Here is a 19,495-nt window from a genome sequence, read left to right on the forward strand (position 1 = left end):
TGAATCTTGAAACCTCTCATGGAAGTGTTAGAGGATACTCCAGTTAAGGAGCTAGAGAAGAACAGTATTGTGTTTCTCCCAGCAAGAACAGTCCAGCAGTGCCCTGGATCCGGCTTGATATTAAGTCTAGTGCCACCATGTAACTGAACGGTGTAATTGCACTATCCATGCACATCTGCTCAACCATTTCCAAAAGGTTCCTTTCTTTTGCCTTCATTTTCCAGCACTTGGAGGTTCTGTTGGATTTCAGGTGAGTCTGCTCACTCTTCCACAGCTCCTACGTCTGTCTTGCAGCAACCAGAAAATGTCAAACTCTCAGGAACTTCAAAGAAACCCGTCTCTCTTCATTGCTACCTTTGTCTTTCAGCAGCTGGCTCTCTCTGTGGATGGGGACCTGCCAGGGATTAGACAGCTGTCGGGATCCGCTGATGAACATTGATACTATTTGCTTCCAAGTGAAAATGCCTTCTTTTGTTGACAGATAGCTGGCTAAAGGGGGGGGGGACTCCCTCCCAAACAATCCCCAAAGATCAAGAGTAAGAGTGCTAGCTTGGCACCATTTTACAGAACTGAAATGTCTGTGGCATTTTCACAGGTCTTGTAGGAATGTAGGAACCAGAAAAAGGCCAGCAAAGTTACAGAAAGAACCATTGTGTTTCCAGTGCCTAACTCATTGTGAAAGCAACAGCTATCAGAACAGAGGGAGCGCCAAGATGACGGGGAGCTGTAAACCTAGGCGATCCCCTGTGCTATTCGGAGTAAATTGCAAGTGATTGTTCATTTCCATTTGGATTTCTCTAACCCCAACATAAATAAAGCCTTCACCATCCCCAAATTTTTCATTCCACCTGTAATAACATCTCTAATCGCATTCCCCTCAAAGGGATTTGAATGGGGGCCATTATGAGCTGTGTTGTTCCACATTTCATTCTCATCGGCAACAAGCAGAGCTAGTGGTAGCTCATGGTGATGCTATTCCCCAGGAAGGCCAATTTGTTTTCCTTTGCATTGATGCTAGTGTCAAAAGGATGCCCTACAATTTGTTTCTTTATATATCTTGCCTGAAGATTCAATTTTCTCCTGTACTTATTACATTTTGCTCAAAGAATTTTGCTGCTTCGTTTCTGGAGTTTAAAAGAAGCCAATGAAAGAGAAATGAAAGATCCCCAAATAGGCTTTCCCTTTTGTGTAGAACAAAAAGTGAAAAAAAATTAAAGAATGATTCTTTGGAAGAACATGAAACGAAAAAACCCCACAACATTTGTTGCTATGCACATCCCTACTATGCATGGGATTTTTGGAAGTCATGGACGGCATCTCCAGAAGTCTTCAATAATTCCCCTAGCCAGACTTTCCAGGGCTTTAATCAAGAAATCAAAGTCCTTAGGGATGTTTGCAAGTGCTAATGAATTTGGGCTCCAGCATCCATTTTTGTCCTGTGCGGGAAACAGGAGAAATGGTTGACAGAGCTAAGCTCAGTGAGCATTGCAAAGCACCATCAGTGTGTTAGTCTTACCCATTAAGCTCTGCACCAGAAGCCTCACAAAAAACACCTACCAGACTCATAGCCACCTGTAGCTCCCATAGAGTCAAAAGAAATAAGAGCCGTAATGGGTGATCAACTGTTAAAATCATTAAAAATGGGCAAGAAGCAAAAGCAAAAAGTTACAAAAGAAAAGTGAGAATCCTGAATAAGAAAATCATCATATCTGTCGCAAAGAAATAAGAGAAAAAAGTTAAAAGGCAAAACAAAAGATATCTTATAGAAGATTTTTTTAAAAAAAATCAAAGGAAAATTTTAACCAGGGTTAGAGATGTCGAAAGCTCAGCAAGAAGATATATGATCTGATCAGAATAAAATAAAGAAAAGATGGAAATAATATATTGAAGAAATGTACAGAAGAGATATAAGATGACATTCTTCCAAGAAGAGCCTTTTGATGAAGAACTTATTACTTTAGAAAGCAAAGTGAAAGCTGCTTTCAAATAATTGGAAGAAATTAATCACCAGGAGTAGATGGGATACTAGTAGAATTGCTCTAAGCTACAGAGAATGAATGTATCAAGATCCTAACAAAACTATGCCACCAAATATCAACAAAGAAATAATAGTCCACAGCTGGAAATATTCAATATACGTTCTAGGCCCAAAGAAAATAGATGACAACATGTGCAATAACTATAGGACCATTGCATTAATTTCCCATGCAAGAAAAGTGATCTTCAAAATTTTACAACAAATACTTCTTCCATATATGGAATAGTACATGCCAGATGTTCAAAGTGGGTTCAGGAAAGGAAGAGGCTGTAGGGAACACATTGTAAGTATACATTGGCTCGTGGTGCAGTGGTTAAAACGCTGTACTGCAGCTAAAAACTGTGCTCACGACCTGGGGTTCAAATCCCAGGTAGCCGGCTCAAGGTTGACTCAGCCTTCCATCCTTCCGAGGTCGGTAAAATGAGTACCCAGCTTGCTGGGGGGGCAATGTGTAGCCTGTATAATTAAAAATTGTAAACCGCCTGGAGAGTGCTTGTAGCGCTATGGGGCGGTATATAAGTCCAATAAATAAATAAATAAATTAGAGCATAACAATGAATTGGGGGGTGTGGATCATGAAAAGCTATGATTCATTCTTAAAGAAATGGGTGAGCCAAGATATTTGGTTATCTTAAAGCATAAACTCTACTCACAACAAACAGATCCTGTTAGGACCGAATATGGAGAGACCACTGGTTTCAAACTGACAAAGGTGGCAGACAAGGATGTGTTTGTTTAGTTTATGGCTGAAATCCTGTTGCTTAGCATAGTAAGTCACACTATAATAGGCCCATTGAATCAAAGATTTGGTGAGTCAACTCTTCTATTAAGTTCCATTGATTCAAATGAGTCTATTCTAGCTGCAAGTTACATTATCATAAGTTATAATTACAGTGGGCCCATTTAAGCGTATGGTGGATTTGACCCATTAAATCCCCTCTGATGCAACAGTTCTACTCTAGAGTGACTTGTATACCAAGCAACAAGATTTCAGTCACTATACAGAACATATAATGGAAAAAATGAAGGACGGAAAATTGGTTAAAAAACCCCGCAATAATTTAAGATATGCAGATGACACCATATTCCTAGCAGAACATAGCTACAACTTGAAATGCTTGTTAATTAAAATGAAAGAAGAAAGTGCAAAACCAGGATTACAGTTGGACTTTTAAAATAAAAATACTACAGAAAATTATATGATGTTAATGTTGACAATGAAGAAACTGAAATTGTTAAAGATCATATATGCAGTTCAGCCATCAATCCAAATGGAGAATGCACTCAGTAAATCAGAAGAAGACTAAGACCTAGAAAGGGAAATATGAAGGAACTAAAGAAGATCATGAAGTGTAAAGATGTATTCCTTGAGAGACCAAGGCCAATCATCCACAAGGGTATTCCTGATGACAATGTGCAGGCATGAAAACTCAGCAGTGAAGAAAGCTGACACAAACAAAATTCATTCATTCAAAATGTATTGGAGAAGAGCTTTTCAGACACCACAGATCATGAGAAAGATAAATAAGTGGGTTCTGGATCAAATCAACCCTTAACACTCTCTAGAGGCTAAAATGATTAATTGAGGCTATTCTATGAGAAAACAAGACTCACTAGAAAAGACAATAATGGTAAGAAAAGTTGAAAGCAGCTGGGAAAAAAAAAAAGACCTTGCCTGAATTACATAAACTCAATAAAGGATGTTGCAGCATTTAGTTTGTAAAACCTAAGCAGAGCTACTAATGACATCACTTTTTAGAGACCATACGTTTATAGGGTCACCATAAGTCAGAAACAATTAGATGGTGCATGACAATAACAACTTTCTTTGATCAAATATGTCCCCCCCCCGGATTCTGAAACAGTAAGCACTACAAAACCCCTTTATTTCAGAGATGTCAGTGGGAAGATGTTAGAAACCAAAGGGAACAATATTTCCTTCATAAAATCTTAGACTCTGGAGGGGGAAAGGAGAAAAAAAAATCAGGTTTGGGTTTTTTTGCCAGCTACTATATGAAGCAGGGTAAAAGAAAATACACTTCTGTTTGAAGTGGATATTAACGTATACTTCTCACACATGACGGGATTTCAGATGGCACTTCCTCCAACAACCAATACAGTGTTGATATCATGAAAGAAACACTGCATTCTAGAAGGATTTTTTTTTCCAACCCCATGGCTTGGAAATCCCATCGTTCAGCTGCCTGCTAGCTATTTGGACCACCAATTTACAGCACTGACATTCTGTGGTCCGTGTATGATTTGCAAACATTGAGTTGCCTCGTAGTTAAAAATCTCCTGAGATATAAATGACATCCAGAATGAACTTTACCGATATGAGTGAAAATATTGCAACTGTTTCCCGTAGAATATTTCTTACCATTTTGAGTCTCCCATATGTCTCTTTTTTTTCTTAAAACATAATTTGTATATTGCCTGTATATACAAGATTGTATGTTGCAAGATTGGGCATTTAAGGGATGATCATACAGGCATATAGCTCCCATTTTAGACCACTTGTGGCATGGTTCGGTGTGAGCTATTTTCTAGTGATCACTTGACAGATGGGCCATAGCACTCCAGCTTGACCCTGATCCATGCCCAAGCTGGACCTTTTTTATATAGCAGTAGGAGGTACGACTTTTGGGTCCTGGAGCGATTCCCTATTAAATCCAAATGCTTTGCTTTAAGGGCGATCACTCCCAGCAAAGCGACCCTTTCTGGCGTGATCAGATGCACGCCTTTTCTGCCATGTGATCACACCTTTAGTTTTGATTTTGAAACTAATGCTTGATGTAGATTGAGGAGCAAAGAAAGTCCATCTTTGTTCGCTGCGATTTAAGGCGCAACTGTTTCAGAGGGATCAACAGGGCCATTTTTCGAGCACACCATGCTGCAGTGTCTCATAGTCAAAATTAGGCAAGGCCAACCCCATTACTAGAAATAAATATAGATAAGTATATGCTTGCTTGTGAGATGGTTTGTGGTGACATAAAACTTGCAGCTCATGTACATGGAAAAGGTAAAAGCAGGCACGGACAGCTGGGTGGCAGATTTTAGTGGTAAGTGGGAAGGAGATGACTTTTTGTTGCCAGGGTGAAGAACAAAAGGGTGCATGCTTAATCTTAGCTGGAAAGTCAATTAGAATTTACCTCAGCACTGGTGGTGGGCATGGGACAACCCCCTTCATTGATACTTCATTGATCAGGTGGATTCGGGCACCGAGCAGGGGGTTCAGAGGGAATGGTGGGAGTCTGCTACTACCTCCAGTATATTTTACCAGGAGCAGTTGCCTTATTCTACCTGCCTCAGCATTTCAGAGAATTCCCTTTTCAAATCATGCCAGCTGTGGTTTAGGACAAATTTTATAGCAAAGTGCCAGCCAGCAGACTAAGGTTATGTGTTTTGTGGCCAAAAATGACTGTTCAATGTCATATATTATATTTTATACAGCCCTCTGTACATTGAGCCCAGAGATATTTTTGAAACCTTTCCTGACTTATGAACATACAAGTGTTCCTGCAGAACTAGTTTGTGTTCTCTTGATTGATACTAATGCCTCTGAGACACAGAAAGTGGTTTTGTTTGCCTGGGAAAGAAAAATTAGAAAGAGCTAGCCAGATAAATTTAGTGTACACATTTTTTTATTTACAAGAAGAAAGAGGAAACACAGATTTAATCTATGTTACCTATTGCCCCCATGTGTCTTCTGCATTGATGCAGAATCCAAAATTTAAAATATTCATATCCCAGTCAGGATCTGTGGCATTTCTCATAGGTTTTAGCTAGATTACTAGCATGTGTTGAACAATTTGCATGCCCCCAGCCTCAATTTCTGGCCTCTTCAGTTTAAAATGACTCCAAACAGCATCAGTGTGAGAGATCTTTAGAAGCCACTGCCGGTTCAAGTAGACTGGGAATGGCTACCCTCAAGTCACAAACTTAAGAAATATGGTGAGCAGTAACATATTTCCATTTGAATTATTATATACTGTCTAATTATTATGGGTACATATATTAATTTAAATGAGCATATGTACATTTAATGCTTTCTGTGAAGAATGTCATCCTTTTCAGAAGAGGTAGCTATGTTAGTTTGTGCTAGTATGTCAGACAGGGAGAAGAAGACAAAAGGCTTAAAGACTAACTGCTATATTTTAATATGAGCTTTCGTGGACAAGTATGAAGAAGTGGACTTGTCCATTAAGATATAGCAGTTAGTCTTTAAGGTGCTACAATATTTTTGTCTTCTTTTTTTAAAAAAATTTTGTTTAGTTTTTGCTCGACATCCTGCTTTTCAGTGTCCCATGCCCTCTGTTTTAGTGATGTCCGTCTACCTTTTTGGTGATGGCTCAGTGGCCATCTTCTGCACTTGCCTCATTCTGTCTGAAGATAAGGCCACCCTGGCCACACCATCATGTGTCCTTCCTTGGCTAAGGAAATCAGCATAGGAAGACTTCCCTAATTCCCCACCCCACCCCGTCTACAGGCAGTCACGCCTACGCTCAAGGCAGCAAGCCCAATTTCCACCTCATGAAACTCACTTTCTTTAACTCAGGAATTCAGCTGTGCCAAAGCCCTATACATTTCAGATTCTGACAAGAGGAAACACTTCCGGCTGGTCCTGAAACTTTTCTTCAGCAATGGGCAGGAGATTGGCACTTTCCACAGCAAGCTTATTAAAGTCATCTCCAAACCTTCACAGAAGAAGCAGTCCTTGAAGAACACAGACTGTAAGTGCACGTGGGATGATGAGCGTTCCTACAGTGGTCACATGGAAACGAATGCAGGCTACAATACTTTTCATACTTGTCTATAAGACAAAATTGCAGCAGATGTAGCTGGTCAGACAATCAATACCTGCTGACAGTCTCTGTTCCAGGCAGCTATTACAGATACAGGAGCCCTGTCCTCTTGTTTATGTGGCTGTCCTTGCTTCCTGTAAAGCTGACCTTGGAAAGTTACTTTTTAAAAGACTGGATCTAGTGACAAGCTGAAACCATACACAACTGACTTCTTGTAAGAAGAGGCATCCTATGACCAGGTTCAGCATGTTACAGCATTGTCCTTAAAAGCAACATTTCAAACTATACTTGAAACAGTGGTGTAGTAGAGTTAGGGCTCTTTTTTTTTCATTTTTTTTTCTTTTAGCAGAGAAATTGATGCCATCTGCTACCCACCCAATAAGGCTTCCAAGTCTTCTCAGACCTTAGCTACAATCCTCACAGCAACAGAGGCAGTGGGTGAGCAGAGAGGAATGGATTTTTCCAGCAATTATGTACACTTCTCAGCTGCCTCTGTTGTAATGTGAAGCGTTTGGGGATAGCTTTGTTTTCAAAAGGCAATTAAGAGTCATAAGCTTTACAAAAGATTCACTCATTAGGAGTGGGAGCTGTTAAAATTAGACTGGTTAATATGAATTAACATCTGCCTGCCTTTTTTTTTTTTGGACACTCCTGGGGGGGGGGTCACAGCTAGAGGGACTGCTGTGACAAGTGTCTGTGGTGCAAAAGTTACCACTGCACCACTGCCCAGAAAGAGAGCTTCTCGTTCCATCAGCTTGCTATAGGAGACATTAGATCAGTTGGAACTGAAGAAGGCTACTAGGATGAGACCGTCTATAAAGATGTCAGTTTCAATTTACAGGCAAAAACCACCCAAATGTTTTTCTCAACTTCATCCTTCTCTTTCCTGCTTGCTACGCTAACAGTGTGCATTTCATCTGGATCAAAGGTCTCCCTTTTCAACCGTCTGCGCTCCCAAACTGTCAGCACCCGTTACCTTTCTGTTCAGGATGAGATCTTCACTGCAAGTGCCCAGCAGTGGGCAGCATTTACACTTCACCTAGGTGAGGCTGGTGAACGACGAGGGAATTAATAAGAGCAACCCACTGTCCTCTTAGCTGGAGGCATTGTTGAACTCAGGGGAACCGTCGTCATGTCTGAGGGACACCCTGCCCCAAAATAAGAGTGCTTCGTTATAATTCGGCTGCTAATCAGATTAGCAGATTGGGTCGTGGTTTGAAATAAATACGTTTTGGAAACAGGCGCTCTGGGTAGAATGACTACAAAAGGTGTGTACAACATTGTTAGGAAAGAGGTTGTGTTATATAATTGCTGTCTGATTGCACAACTGAACTGTCACTATTGGCTTGTTTTAATGTCTGATCAGAGCCTGGGGTCTGATAAAAGAATATTTATTAATGGCTCAGAATGTGTCCATTGGTGGGTCTATATGGGAAGTAATGAAAAAAAAGATGGCCTCTTTTCTATCCTGAAGTTTCTTGGGGCCAGCCAGCTGTTGCGACAAAGCATCTGTGGGGCTGCGCTGCCTGTAAGTGCAGGAGCTCTGGTGAGACTCCACAGCCACCGGGTGTCAAAAGTCTGTTATCTTCTCTACCTCTGTGAATTTGTTTCATCCCTTCATGAAACTGTTTGACAAGGTGACTGGGGACAGACAGCAGTACAGTAGTCACAAAACTGGCAGTGATTTGGTTACGCTGTGGGTTGCTACCTGCAGTGTGGTATCCCTTTCCCTCCTCACACGCAGGCGCACACACCTGACAGCCTTCCCTACTGAGGCTCTGGTGCACCTGCTTAAGCCAGAGATGCTGGAAGCCCATTTCCCACCATCTGAGAAGAACAGCAAGGTGTTTTTTTTGGGGGGGGGAGACCTCCTTGTGGACTCTGGGATCCAGCTGTCAATTTGGGGGTGGGGGTAGCATGGTTTATATAGAGATGAGCCTTGTGGCACAGTTAAACTGTAATTTTACAGTCAAAACTCTGCTTACTGTCGGTGTTTGATCCCACCGGATTCGGACAGCCAACTCAAGCTTCACTCAGCCTTCCATCCTTCTGAGGTTGATAAAATGAATACCCAGCTTGCTGGGGTGTTGGGCAATGTGTAGCCTATATAATTAAATTGTAAACCACCCAGAAAGTGTTTTAAGCACTATGGGGTGGTATAGAAGTAGCACACTTTGCTGTTCTTCATATAGAGGTCTCTATGGACTGTTCAGGATGTAGGACAGCCTTACCATGAGGCACACCTGAGGCAGCAGTTGCCTGGTGGCACCTTGAGCCCTATTCAGACATTATGCAATCTCATACTGTGAACATACTTAGATGGATGTACTTAGCCACCCCCACTCTGTTCTTGCTTTCTTCACACGTTCTACACTGAGTCAAAATAGGAGAGGTTTGCTCATGGCATTCAGGCTATACATGCAAGTAAGACTGCAATTCCCAGAAGACCTGGGCAGCACAGCTAGTGGTGAAGGCTTCTGGGAATTGCAGTCCAAGAACACCTGGATTAGTCAAGGTTGGGAACCACTACTCTAGAAGTTTGCTGTTATCCAGAAAGTCAACTAAACAAATTATAAACGAATTGATAGCGACATGTCTAAAGGAAGTATCTGAGCCAGTTTCACCATTATATCCTAGAGGTCCTTTTCATCAAGCTAGGCACTAATGTTAATTCTACATCCTGCACTTTGCCTTTCATGTTTTCACTCACTTCATTTTTCCCTCCCTTCCCTCTGTTGAGCAGATGACTTCTGTTCACAGTCTCGGGGCGAATTCCCCCGGCAGGAAGGCTACATTCGCTATGGTTCCAAAGTCCGGCTTATCTGCACAGCCACTGGCATGGCACTGCCTCCTCTGGTAAGATTTAGCAACCCAAGGGAACAAATCTAACTTGTAACAGTTACTTGGATTACACTTCATATTGTACATTCTGTGTTCCATCCAGATGTTGTGACAGTTATATATATATATGGAGGCAGTGACAGATTTCACTTTCTTGGACTCCATGATCACTGCAGATGGTGACAGCAGCCACGAAATTAAAAGACGCCTGCTTCTTGGGAGGAAAGCAATGACAAACCTCGATAGCACCTTAAAAAGCAGAGACATCACCTTGCCAACAAAAGTCCAAATAGTCAAAGCTATGGTTTTTCCTGTAGTGATGTACGGAAGTGAGAGCTGGACCATAAAGAAAGCTGACCGCCGAAGAATTGATGCTTTTGAATTGTGGTGCTGGAGGAGGCTCTTGAGAGTCCCCTGGACTGCAAGGAGAACAAACCTATCAATTCTAAAGGAAATCAACCCTGAGTGCTCACTGGAAGGACAGATCCTGAAGCTGAGGCTCCAATACTTTGGCCATCTCATGAGAAGAGAAGACTCCCTGGAAAAGACCCTGATGTTGGGAAAGTGTGAAGGCAGGAGGAAAAAGGACGACAGAGGATGAGATGGATGGACAGTGTCATCGAAGCGACCAACATGAATTTAACCCAACTCCGGGAGGCAGTGGAAGACAGGAGGGCCTGACGTGCTCTGGTCCATGGGGTCACGAAGAGTCGGACACGACTAAATGACTAAATAACAACAACCATGTGGGGTAACCTCAGGATGTAAATATATAATTTATGGCTTCCATCAGGGACTGTACAAAGAACAGAAAGTTTTAAAAAATGTAAAGGATTTGCAGTTATGGGCTATAGATGCTATCCACACAAATAATTATAAGGCTGTGTTGGAAAGGGAGATTGACTGGATATTGAGACTGGGTACATTGGCTCCCAAAGGTTTAATTGAGGAATTAGGTTTTCTCCCTCCTTTAGCAGGATGACTTCTTACATTTACTCCCCAGGCCTTGCAAGGCAGGAGTCATTAACAACCCTGGATAACATCCATAAATAGGGGACCTTTCTCCCACCATGTTGTAAATTATCTATTGGAGTTGGGTATGCAGTAAAAGAAGCAAAAAGGATGCAATTAATGATATGTAAAATTTAATAATGGCCACATTTGTGTGATATTATATTGCATAGAACAGGTGCCTGCAGGCAGCACCCAAGCAGATGTGAAGCAGAGCTTAGGGGCAATGCACAATGAGTAACAGGATCACCAAAAGGCATGGTTTGTGTGAAAAGGGTCGTTAAAATGTTCCCTTTCTGGAAAAACATTAACAACTGGAAAAGTCATCAGTTGGGGTGGGGAATCAGTATCTTTTTAACCCTTTCCTGGCGTGGCTCAGCAACACAAAGCAGAGCACTCTTCAGGAAGTATGGCTGGCAGCCAGGCAGTCAGCCAGCCGGCCGGCCCCACTTCCTGCTGTTTCACAGCACTCTTAAGTCTGCAGTGTGAAATAGATGGAAGCAGGGAATGGGGCTGTGCTGTACCCAAGAGCCCTTATTTAATGGCTAAGAAAACAGATTAAACCTCTCCAGCCACCTCGTACAACTACAGTAAGTTATAAGGGGTAATACTGTTCTCCCCATTCCCAATGAACTGCATAATAAGTAAAAATAAAACACCATTTCCTCTGGCTTCACACCAAGTAAAGCAAGACATTATTTGTTGGGGATTCTAAACAAGTAATGCAATAAACTCTTTTACATTCGTATATTTTGCTATAGTTTGATAAAATGCAAGTAGAAGCCTGATACGTCGCGGCTGCTACATCTGAAGAATAGCACCCGAGTGAAAGAGCATTCATCTGCATGGAAACTGTAGGAAGAAGGGACAGAAATGCAAAATGTCTTACATTCCCTGCGGAATTGGACAGTTGATATTGAGTGTTGTCAGCCCACACGTATATTTGTTTCCCTAGATCATTCGGAAAGTTGCGAAACAGTCTGTGATGTTGGATGTAGATGAACCCATCTCCCAGCTGCATAAATGTGCTTTCCAGCTGCATGGCAGTGATGGCATGTACCTCTGCCTCTCCGCAGAGAAAGTGATCCAGTTCCAGGTAATGGGGATAAGGAACAACAGAACAAAAATTCAGATCGGAAAAATCTCCCAGAGGCTGTGCAGAAATTGGAAATGTTTATTTTCTGTGGTCATCCTGACGGGGAGATTCTGGGACCTACAGTCCAAAAATGCAACTTTTCCTTACTCTGGTTATATAAATGGCTGTATGATTTCACTGGGAGGTGTAGGGTTTTTTTGCCAGTAAAGAAAGATCCCACATACTGCTTGATCCTCTCATTGGGTACAATTTCTTATGTCCCATCCCTCCTCCTCCTCATTTCTGCTCATAAGTTGAAGAGATCAGTTCTGAAGCAAGGAGTCCTCTCAATATTGTTAAAATTAAAATTAACGTGTTCATTGCAAAATCAAAGCAAAAAGAGAGAAAGGAAAGAGGAGAGTACATAGAATATAATCATGGGCTAAGCAGAGACACCAGTATAATGGAGACCTATCTTCAAATGTAACTGTTTGAAAATGACACCTGTAAGATAGATGTTCATCTATAGCTACAGCAGCTATCAAATGATGGGTGACTATTTGCTTTCACTCATGGAGTGATGAGTGTTTGCTTTCCAACCTTGTGTAAGTCTTTTTCCATACAAAACATATGCAGACAGTGCTGTGTTCCTTATCATTGCATGGTGGTGTGCAAAACAGGATTTTCTGTTCATGACAGATAATCGGTTGGTTGCAACCAGAGCACTGGAAGAGAAATTGCTGCCATTTTCTTCTGGGGAGTAGCATTATCTCAGCAAGATAAAATAAAACAGGGAAAGTTATAGGCTGTGTAAGTCTCTAAATCAGCACATGATCCGCTCAATTCCAGTCTTTAAACATAAGTAGAGAATAGCAGCAACCCCAACATGAAGTAGGGCTTTGTTAATGGGTTAGCAATTCATAGTAGTGCGGTGGCCAGCTCCTTCCAGCCCTACCACCTTGGCATCACACTGCCAAAATATAGGATCATACTGCCAAAGACTCTCTGTAACAAACAGAAGATGCAGCAGTATGTCTTAGATGGCGATCGGGAGCTGCAGAACCCTTCTTGTACCCTGTGGTCTCTGTATAGTTCAGTGTGCTTAAATAGCCCCTTTTGTTATTGATTAGCTAGTATAGTTCAATGGGTTGTAGTGCCTGGCTATACTGGGAACCAGAGTCAGTGTCTTCCAGAAGTGGGGGCAGCTGACATCATCCTGAGCATGTGTGACTGGTAGGGTTATGCGCCTTGCCACCTGTGTGGCCTTGGGCAAGCTGCATGATCCCAGAGCACCCCCAGAAGGAAGGATTGGGAAACACTCCTTAGGGCTTTGTGCCTAGAAAACTCTTGCGTGAGTCACCATAAGTTGGAATTTATTTTATGGCAATTTTTATTTTCCTTTATTTTCACTGTGGCTGATGGTTATACAGGCATCTCCATGTCCAAAGGAAGCAAATCGGGAATTGTTGAATGATAGCTCCTGCTGGACCATCATTGGGACAGAGACTGTGGAATATACATTCAGTGACAACCTCAGTGCCATTTGTGATCCTGTGAGCCCAGTCCCTCTCATAACAGCTCTAGAGGTATGCGCAGCACCTCATTTCCAGCCTAGCTGGCTGTAGGCTTTTTGACAGACAAATCAGGTCCTGAACTTTGGGAAACTTAGGGAATACAATTCAGGAAAATCCTTCTGGTGTTCCAATTTTCTGGAAAGCCACACAGGATTATTTGGAATAGATTAAGTATTCTTTACTACTAGGGTCAAGATAGTCAACCTTTTCACTGAACCAGGCAATAAGAGTTTTTCCTTTGATGATATAATTTCTCAAATTAATTACAGAATTGATTGATTGATTCATTTTAATCCCTTTCTCCCCAAAAGGACTCTCCTATGTTAGAACAGGCATCCATATAATTTACCCTTTCCTACATCGCCATCAGCTGTTTCTCTTACACCAGAGTTAAGGAAGACCCTGCAAACTCCCATCAGTCCAAGCCAGCATGACTAGTAGTCAGGTATTGTAAGAAATGGAGGTTGGCAATATAAGTGCAGGTTCTCCATCTCCAAGTTATGCCCTTCATTGCTTCTTTCTCTTGATTCTTTGGGAGACAGATTAGCTTTGTTTGCAGACCTCTTGTCTGAAGCACCTTAGCACTGAAAGATTTGCTTCCCTGTAGGAACAGCTGTTGTAAGAAGATGAAATATGTATTTGCCTTAGGTGAGTTTTGATCCTGAGTTAATCCTCTCCCTTGTGATTGTGTCTGCTTCTCACAGCTGACAGGTGGTGGGGATGTAGCAATGCTAGAAGTGCAGGGCGAGTTCTTCCATGCAAACTTGAAGGTTTGGTTTGGAGATGTGGAAGCTGAGACGATGTTCAGGTAAAGCAGAGAAACAGACTGTTGTGAAAATAAGGTATATTGATTTGGGAAGCCCTGTTCTTTGGCCGCATTCAAACAACATGTCTTCTTCTGTGGCCAGTAGTAAGAAAATCCCACTAGGAAGCTATGCATCAACACCAGCAACTGTTATGCAACCATTTCCAACATATTTAAAATGGTTAGAAATCACTATTTCAGCTTTGCATTTCATCATGAAAAGATCTGTCTTGAATGTCCCGAGACTGACAATAAGACGAAGCTCATCTTCCCCCAGAAATCTGTGCACTTCTAAGATTTGTCCTGTGTTGCAGCAAAGAGAAAATGCACACAAAAACATGTGTACATTTGAAGATACACAGCTAAATGCAGTCAAATATATTTATGGCAATCAGAAAATTGGGATGGATGCATGCTTTAGAAAAGAAAATGCAGTAAAAATGTGCAGAAATTTCCAGGTGGGCAGAAAAATAAAATCTCGCAGTTCAATGCAGAATTGAGATGGTACCTGTATGCCAGCAGGATTGGTTCTAAGAAATGTATCAATAATGAAACTTGACAGTCAGAACTGAACATGTGTTGATTGATTACACAGCAGTAGACATATAAAGCCAATGCCCAAAAGCCAATTTCTAGTCCTACAGTAGATCCCTTGAATCAAGGAGATTTACATAAATGTTGACTCACCATTCTGTAATTGATTCCGTGGGTCTACTTTAGTTGGAACTAGCAACTGGATTTATGTCTCTATGCAGGTTTCTCTCTGTGGCCACTGCAAGAACTTTCACTGTCTTTCTCTTTTTCACATGAGAGTTCACGCATGTGCACAAATGCATGTGCACGCACATGTGCACACTAAACAAATTTGCTTATGACTTCCTACTTTAGACTAAAATGGTCACAGATCCACATGTACTTATATGTGCAAAACAAAGCAAGTTTTGGTCTATTAAATGAAGATTAGAAATAGCAAGGCCATATACAAATCCAGGCATCATATTATGTTAATTGAATGACACCTGCCATTTAGTTAACATAACAGTACAGAAGACCCTGTTTGGTTAGACCAAAGGACTATTTTGTCCTACATCCCATTTACCACAGGGGAAGACCAGCTGCCTTTGGGAGACCCACAGGCATGTGCAAGATCTGCCTCCCACTCATGTTCCCCAAAAACCTGTATTTGGAACCATACTGCCTGTGATCCTTATACAGACGTTACTTGTACGTATAAGTCTAGTTGGTCTAAACTAATATGAAATTCTGGGGCTTGCATAAAGTACTGTTCCATTTCTGCTCAGTGGAAAGTCCTGCCAGTGCAGGAATGCAAGATTACTTCCTTTGCACAAGCATTGCCATTGCACAAGTGGTGATCTCCATAGAGAAAACACACCAGTCACTTGTGCAACAGTGACACATGCCAGTAAAGCAGTGCCATTCCACATTGTTGTGTGAGCAGGACTTTCTGCTCAGTAGAATCTCATTAGGAGTGGGAGGGTTGAAATCACATCTTTTTTTTCTTGTTTTAATTTTAGAAGTCCCAAATCCTTGGTATGTGTTGTTCCTGATGTCTCTGCTTTTAGCTGTGACTGGAGATGGTTCAGATACCCTATTACTGTCCCTCTCTTGCTGCTAAGGAATGATGGTCTGATTTATTCCAGCACTTTCAGCTTCACCTATACACCAGAACAGAGTTTCCTCTCAGGACCTCCAACCCTACCAGAGATAACACAGGATTCAGATACTTTGCTCAACACAATCCATCAGGAGTTCACCAGAAGCAACTTCCATCTTTTCATGCAAAGTTAGAGCCAGGGTTTTCTAGATGTCACAGTTTGAGAGGACAGGGTGAAAAAAATCCAGCTTCCTAAGAATCTTGGCTTTAATTTGAAAACAGCACATTTCTACTTCTCATGCCTATGAAGATATTCTTAAAAGCATGCAGTGGATTGAAGCAGCTAGATGTTTTCCATGCCACAAAGAAAAGTGAAAAAGTATTTTTGGCAAGAGCAATGGGATTCAACATCTTTGTCTTGTTGTGACTGCCAAAACCATAATAAAACATTCAAAGGAACAACAACAATAAAACAATATAAACTATGTAGAATATGAAGAGTAATGCCAATTGTTCAATTTACATATTTTAGGATGCAGAAATTTGTTTTTTCTAAAGCTAGGTAGCTTGGGACCGGATTTTTTATTATTATTATTTGGACAGTGTGTTGTACACACAACACTTTAGGTAATCAAAGCATTTGAGTTGTTTACTGCAGTACAAGTGTCAGGTTTTTTTAGTCCCTGGTGGGCTGAGGTCCCATTCCCATGTGACACAGGCCTGATCTCCATTTTGTACCATATGCATGGTACATCATAGACAGAGTTGCTCAGCCTTTATTGCATGTGTTTATTTGTTATGAATTAAAAGAAAATTTATCAGCATAATCAGGAATGTCTCTTTTGGACCTTACAACTGTCTCTATTGTTATAACAATCTCACATAGTAAATGAAACAGAAAATAAAGAAGATGAAAAAGATCTAATTGGTTAATTCTCATTTTCAATATTTAAGAAACAATGGGCAAAGCCTTCTGTTGATGCTGAAGTTAACTCTATCCACCAGGTTTTCATTGCAATAGTTGCTCCAGTGTGCATGAGAGAAAGCTGGGAGACAATAATCTGACTGGTAGGTTGTTTTGTTGAGTAAAGAGACTCACTTCCTGATAAATGAAGGAAGGCTAGGCTTCCTACTTTGCTGCTGAAGGGAAACATATTTTGTAGGCAATTGTAGACAGACAGTTCCCAGCAAAGAAAAGACTGGTGCCATCTTGGTATATTGTATTAACATGAAGGGACCCAAAGGGATGGAGAAAATTATTCTGAGGAGAGATTAACTGTCCTTCAGCTCAGTTAACCCTTTGAGGAAGTGGTGTAAATAAACTGGGGATCAAATTTGAAGTTACAGGTAACGAGTTTCCCCCAGCCCCTCAAAAATCATGTCAAACAAATCTCACTTAAATCGAGAACATCTTAAGTTCCTCAGCACATCCAGAACTTTCTAGACTGTACATTTTTGCCACGTTTGTTTTAGATGAGGGTTTCTCAACCTTTGATACCTTTCATCTTTCCTATTTATTTATTTAAACAAACAAACAAATTTTGAAAACTAGTAGAAATGGACTCGAGTCCCTTTCCGAGCATGATAGAATCAGAAATCTTACTTTCACCCATATGGATGTGTGTATGTTTACAGGTATTCTGTTATTGTACTTTACAGTATATTAGCGGGCAGGGAAAACAGGCTTAGTTAAAACAGAGTGCCCAAAGCTACTGCTATGATGTCAGAAGGTTGTAGCTGGAGAAACACATGCAGATTGAGTAGGAGTAGATGCTTGATACTTGTCATGAAAATCCTGAATCCCACTTAGAGTTCATCAATGACCCACACTGGCTGAGAATCACTTCTTTCCAAGTTTTGTACCTGAAATGCCAAATGTTCCAGTTGGCTTTCTTCCTGTCTGCAGCAGCAGTTGAAAGTGACAGGCACCTTGTATCTTATCCTTTGGTGGATGAAGAGGGGCTTCCAAGAACATACCAGGTTCCTCCTATTTACTTACGCATTTATTTCATTTTTAATTTTCAGTTCTTTCAATACAAGGACCCAAGGCAGCCTTTAAAAGATTTTTAAAATAGTACAAGTAAAAACACAGCAACTTCTAACACTACAATGGAATTAAGCCAATAATAATATTAAAACAACCATTAGCTTAAAACAATTTTAAAACACTTCGAAAATACGTTAGAAGTAAGTAAAGAGTGCCTCATTAAAATATATTTTCTCAGTAGCCTCTTCAGTTGCCTGAAGCCTGGCTTAGAGCAGTGGTCCTCAACCTTGGGCCTCCAGATGTTCTTGGACTTCAACTCCCAGAAATCCTGGCCAGAAGAGGTGGTGGTGTAGGCTTCTGGGAGTTGTAGTCCAAGAACATCTGGAGGCCCAAGGTTGGGGACCACTAGCTTAGAGGACACTCCTCGCCTGCTGACAGAGGGATGGCAGAGTGGGGACCAACTGGGCCTTTTGTAGGCATTCCATAGCCTTGAAGCTGGAACAGAGGAGTACTCCCTCTCATATCTCACCAGATGGGCTTGTGAGGGTATCAGGGTATCAGTGGAGTCTTCTTCAAAGACCTTTAATCCTGGGAACACACATAGAAGCAGGTCATTCAGAGGGCAGCACTATTATCCAAAAGCAAAGTCCTCCAGAATAAAAAGATGTGCAAACGTTCTGATAGGAATTCTTCTCTGAGGCAAATCCCTTGACTACGTGCAAGCAGGAAAATATGTCTACTTCAGTTGTGATTGAACCCTGATGTTTTCCCCATCTCACCTGGCCAAGGAATGTATCTTTAGGCCAACGAAGGAACCCTTTTTAAATGTTTGGTTGGAACACTCAAAAAGCCTCAACCCCTTTGGGGGGGGCGGCGGGGGGTTGAAGAGTGGCTATGTATCTCTAATCCTTCTTAAGCAAGCAATGCAGTGAGGAGTCAGGTAAAAATGTTACGAGGAAGGAGAGTTGGATAAGAAGTGGACAAGTGGAATGCATACCACCCAACGTGCCACTTGAGCTGGGGCCTACACCTTGTCTCTTTATTCAGGCCACCTGTCCAAAAATATACATACAGTTTTTAATTAAAAAGTTGCTATTAAATTTCAAAGGGCCTTAGGTGGCTTCCGTGTCCTAGGAACATACAGATATCTACTGTATAGCATATGTTGAGGGCTATGGAGATTTATTTAGAACCTTTAGATGAAGACAGCATCAAAGGGCCAATCATACATTCTGTAGCATGTTTTTTTAGCATTAGAGGCTGATTTAGAAAGGAACGTGGTGCCAAAACCACACTAGCTTTAAGCTTTTGTTGAACTCCTGAAGGCCTACAGAGGAGCCTGGTGGAAACCAACCGCAAGTAATGGACGCCAGCATCCAGAAAGTGCCAGGCAAGCAGTGCCAACAAGCAATCCTTTCTCTGCCTCCCCTAGTCATGACTCTACTGCTGGAAGAGTCTCTTGTTCATGAGTGTGTTTTGTGGGCATGGGGAATGTTTGTGGCTGGTGCATTTCAGATTATAGCACACAGGTTGTTTTATGCCTCTGGAGGCAGGGAGATGGGTTGCCCTCTTTGTCAACAGGGGTATTTCTACAGTGCCAAAGAGTCAGTTATTTTGCTCAAGGGAAAAATAACATGCTGACCTTGTTAACACCTGGGCCACCCTTTCACCTCCAAAGAAAATGGTGGTCTGGTTCCAGAAAACTCCATTCCCAATACCACCAGCCTGATTGAACCCCCCAGAC

The 19,495-nt window shown here is 41.5% G+C and overlaps 1 protein-coding gene across 2 annotated transcripts in view; it reads left to right on the forward strand.

The window, feature by feature from the left end:
- The window catches only part of RBPJL (recombination signal binding protein for immunoglobulin kappa J region like), a 54,739-nt gene extending 38,057 nt beyond the window's left edge, over positions 1-16,682 (forward strand). Inside the window, exons 6-12 of one of the 2 annotated variants that reach the window (XM_072996938.2) lie at positions 6,597-6,771; positions 7,749-7,886; positions 9,587-9,699; positions 11,651-11,791; positions 13,201-13,356; positions 14,049-14,152; positions 15,811-16,682. In XM_072996938.2, coding sequence (XP_072853039.2) covers positions 6,597-6,771; positions 7,749-7,886; positions 9,587-9,699; positions 11,651-11,791; positions 13,201-13,356; positions 14,049-14,152; positions 15,811-15,958 — 975 coding nt within the window. In that variant the 3' untranslated portion in view covers positions 15,959-16,682. Of the gene's footprint in view, positions 1-6,596; positions 6,772-7,748; positions 7,887-9,586; positions 9,700-11,650; positions 11,792-13,200; positions 13,357-14,048; positions 14,153-15,684 lie in introns of both variants that reach the window. The other variant, XM_020789277.3, reaches the window with a different exon arrangement.
- Positions 16,683-19,495: the final 2,813 nt, after the last annotated feature.

The sequence above is a fragment of the Pogona vitticeps genome, chromosome 4, assembly GCF_051106095.1.
Source record: "Pogona vitticeps strain Pit_001003342236 chromosome 4, PviZW2.1, whole genome shotgun sequence".
Taxonomy (NCBI): Eukaryota; Metazoa; Chordata; class Lepidosauria; order Squamata; family Agamidae; genus Pogona; species Pogona vitticeps.